The sequence below is a fragment of the Etheostoma spectabile genome, chromosome 8 (assembly GCF_008692095.1).
Source record: "Etheostoma spectabile isolate EspeVRDwgs_2016 chromosome 8, UIUC_Espe_1.0, whole genome shotgun sequence".
Taxonomy (NCBI): domain Eukaryota; kingdom Metazoa; phylum Chordata; class Actinopteri; order Perciformes; family Percidae; genus Etheostoma; species Etheostoma spectabile.
Window position 1 is genome coordinate 15,842,789 of NC_045740.1, and position 4,343 is coordinate 15,847,131.

Genomic DNA, 4,343 nt, shown 5'->3' on the forward strand with positions numbered 1-4,343 from the left:
CCGAGATTATATCCTGTCTGGACAACCTGACACGGTTTCATTTAATCAGCTTTCTTGAGGCAGTCAATGGTTTTACACTATGTAATCTCCAGGTGAGAAGTACATCACATTATCACCTTCCCGAGACACATACACAAACACACACTACACATTATCACCTTCCTGCAGTGAGTACAAAATGTAACACAACAACACAAGTCAAGTAGCTAATTCTGGGCATAATGGGACATTTTGATTGCAGAAGGGTTTATGTGTTGTTATTGTTAGATTACAATCATGAGAATCACTGCGGCACACAATGATTTCCTACATTATTATTTTATTATTAATCCTTTATTTAACCAGGAAGTCCCATTGAGATTCAGCATTCTTTTACAAGAGAGACCTGGCCAGGTAGCAGCCAAATCACAACACATACATAAACACCAAGTTACATTTCAAGGTAAAAAAGTAACAAGTACAAAAATGTTAAAAACACAGTAATCCAAACAATGCTACAAAAAAAAAACAAGAACATGTCTCCATCACAACCTTCCTTACAATAGTTTTAAATTCATTAATGGACATAAGGGTTTCTAACTTTAGTACTTTCTGTAGATTATTCCACCCCCAAGGTGCTGAATAATAGAAAGCAGTTCTTCCTAATTCGGTTGCAACTCGTGGCACGTAAACAGCAACCACTTTGAAGAGCGTAGCTGATAGGTACCTGAGCAGACAGAGAGGAGATTGCAGAGGTACAGTGGAAGTTTGCCAAGTATAGCTTTATAAATAAAGATAACCAGTGTTGTTGTCTACGAATTTCAAGTGGGTCCAACCAACTAAATCATAAAGAATGCAGTGATGGGTGAGGGACTTTGTATTAGTTATGAATCGTAGTGATGCATGGTAAACTGAATCAACATGACGCAAGATGGATGATGCGGCATGCATGTACAATATATCTCCATAATCAATTACAGACAGAAAAGTAGCTTCCACAAGTTTCTTCTTAGCACTAAAAGTAAAACAAGATTTGTTTCTAAAATAAAAGCCAAGCTTTACTTTAAGTTTCTTGACCAAAGCAATAATATGTTCATTGAAGGAGAGCTTATCATCTATCCATATCCCCAAGTACTTATATGAAGACACTCTGTCAATTGATTTCCCATCTAAGGACAAGAGGCCATAATTGTCAAGTAGCTGTTTTCGAGCTTTTGAGAAGACCATAAACTTTGTTTTCTGTGTATTTAAAACCAGTTTTAGACTCAATAATGTATTTTGCAATGTCTGAAATGCAGTGAAGTTCTGCACTGCTGCTGAAAGTGGTGAGCCTGGGTGTAAACCACTGTATCATCAGCGATAAGTGTAATTTGGCTTGAATATCTCATCTAAATCATTTATAAAAATTGAAAACAGAATCGGTCCTAAGATTGATCTGAGGGACACCTTTGGTTATCTAAGAAAATCAGATTTAACCTTCAGCATAAACACTTGAGTACGATCTACAAGATAATTTCGAACCATGCAACAGCCTTTTCACTTAAACCAACACTGAACAAGTTTGGTCAGTAACAATCCATGATCAACTGAATCAAGCTTTAGAAAGATCAACAAATAATGCAGCAGAGTGTTGCTTCTTATCTAAGGCGCCAATAATATCATTTGTCACTAATGTAGCCAGTACATGTACATGTAGTCAGTAGAGTTCTACTGTATATATTGGGTTTAGCTGTTGTTTGTAGGGGAAATGTCGCAGACCGCACACTGACAGAGACACAGATGGTTACGCGACTCTCATGTCGACCCTGAAGCTCTTTGAGCAGTCTGGTTTTGACACATAGGAAGGACTCGCTTTCTCCGTCTTTCTTACACACACTTAGCAGCACACAGGCAGTACTGAACACATTGCACATGATGCAATACCTGCATCTGTTTGGTGTGTGTTGATTCTAGATATGCATTACAGGACTAATCAGGAGGAGCCTTTTTAGTGTCCAAGACTTGAAACCTGATGATCTATTCAGGCATTTTGGAGGAGATTGGCTGATCTGCTTCCCAACACTAATTTCTTAACTCAACACTTTTTAGACGTGCACATTCACTTTAACATTGATTAGATGTTGACCCTCCATCCACACTGTAAACATGGTATAAATACAGCTTCATAATAAAAGCTACATGATCATTTTGTGAGATTGGGACCTACATATAAGTGTAAATAAAGTTATCAAAAGAGGAAGACTATACTTCTGGTATCTGAGAGTATAGAAATCCAATTCCAGGAACATTTCTGTGACAACAAAAATGCTAATTTTGTTCTCATTTGTTCTCTGTAACATATACAAGACACAGATGTGTCCATAATTGGATCTGTGTACCCCCAGAAACTAGAATGGTACAATCTTCTACAGTGTTGCATTCATGATGCACTTTTTATAGTTTGCCTTTTTATGTTTTAACCTAGATTTGCATCTGGCCCTGGTCATGTAATGTGCTTAGTTTGGGGTTAGTCTGCGGTCTGTCTCCGTAGCAACGTATATGAAATGCTCTGCAGGTTTGTTTTAATGTTGTTGATTTAGTTACTAAAGTCTCTTCAAAGGATACTCCCAGTTAATTACAACTTGAATCTTAGTTTCCCAGCTTTTGCCATTCCTTAAATGGACATTTTGAATGTGCTCACTTTCTGTTGTCTTTTGACTTATATCCAACCTGTCATCTTAATCCTTGTGTTTCTTGGCTTCTGATGTAGCAATGTTGTCACAGTTCAAGATTTCAGCAACTTTTTTTATTAAGTAAAATTATGGAAATGATGGTCAAAACTATGAAAATAAGACACTTTGTAATAACCAAAATGGTCCTTAAAGTCATACACAGTTAAATCATAGTTGTGTTCAATTGTGGAGGAAATACTACAATAGATTTGTTTGATTTATTCATGTCAATTTCATGTTTTTATTCAGTTCTACTACAACAATTTTTTTTTTTAATTATCATGTCATATTTTAGAGTTAGTAAATAATGTTACCATCAATATTTCTTATAACTATAATGGTGATGGTTTTCCATATTGCCCACTCCTACTGTATGTGTGGTTGTCAGATAAAATGTAACTCACCCCCTCCGTTCTTCTGACACAGGTAGGGGAACCTCCAGACGTTTCCCAGGCCTACAGAGAAGCCAACTTGGGCCAGGATGTACTGGAGCTTGCTGTTCCAGGCTGGGCGTTCCTCCTCTTCTCCATCCGAGCCCCCTTCCTCCACATCACACTCTTTCCTTTCCCCTTCATGGTTGTTGACGATCAACGAGCTCTTCTTGAAGGAATCGTCACAGGCGTCCTCGTTGGAAAGCAGGTCTTTGACAGACTCTGTGACATCGTCGTCAAGCTCTCTCTTGACGGCCTTGCTGTTTTTGGGCATTTGATAAAGCAAACAAGGGCGAGGGGTGGAACGTCTTTTTAGTTGGCGGGCTGGATGAGCAGGGCCGGCGTCTGGGGAAAGTCACTTTTTGGAACGTTGTCTGTGCAAAGCTGCGAGTTGGAAGATATTTGGGTTCAAGGGCCCGTGGGGTTTGAGACAGTTTGTAGAGGTTGAGTGATCAGGAAGTGGTTTATTTCGTCATTATCACCAAATGTCTGTGGGGCACAAGAAGAAATAGTGCAGTTAGTAAAAGTGAAAATTCTGAAAGAGGTTGTCAGGCATCAGAGTCTCGTCATCGCTTTGAGTTTTGGGACTTTTCTTTCAGCCTTTAATTTTCCTTAAAAAAATTAAAAATAATTAAACAGTTGTTACCCAAAATTTATATAACAAAAACCTACTGACTTGGACAAATGAATTCTAAAATAGACTTTGTAAACCTTTAAAGATCAAAAAAGTCAAATTAAAACCCAAACTCTAATCCTATTAACAAATAGTTATATAGTTAGATAGTAATTTAACTGAACAACTCAAACAGTAAAGTGTTTCAATCTGATTTTAATCATATGTTCGTTTCATAGAAAATAATTCATACTGTTACACACTTTAAATTGCCTATCCCACAACATCTTATGTGACTGGGAAACAGCTCATACCAGAAATATGGCTTTGTCAGGGGGGAATCAGTTATTTCTCACATGGAAATCACATTGCTGTCTGGGGCAGCAGAATCAATGAATGAGGCTTATTTTATCACACGTTATTGTTCTCCCAAAAACCAAATGCCAGGGAAGACTAGTCCGGTTGTGGACGGGGACTGGGACCGTGACAGGTCGAGGTAGGCTATAGACGATCACGTTTCCAGTCTCCTGAATAATTAAAGATGGGAGCCCATTTGCATACGAACCCAAACAGCTCCCCGGGACACGGAAAACCCCTCAAATAGCGCCC

The 4,343-nt window shown here is 38.4% G+C and overlaps 1 protein-coding gene across 2 annotated transcripts in view; it reads right to left on the bottom strand.

Annotated features, from left to right (window-relative positions):
- slc6a15 (solute carrier family 6 member 15) overlaps positions 1-4,343 on the bottom strand; it is a 26,856-nt gene that overhangs the window by 21,273 nt on the left and 1,240 nt on the right. For both annotated transcript variants that reach the window (XM_032524283.1, XM_032524284.1), the window contains exon 2: positions 3,095-3,610. In XM_032524283.1, the coding sequence (XP_032380174.1) occupies positions 3,095-3,395 (301 nt within the window). In that variant the 5' untranslated portion in view covers positions 3,396-3,610. The remainder of the gene's footprint in view (positions 1-3,094; positions 3,611-4,343) is intronic.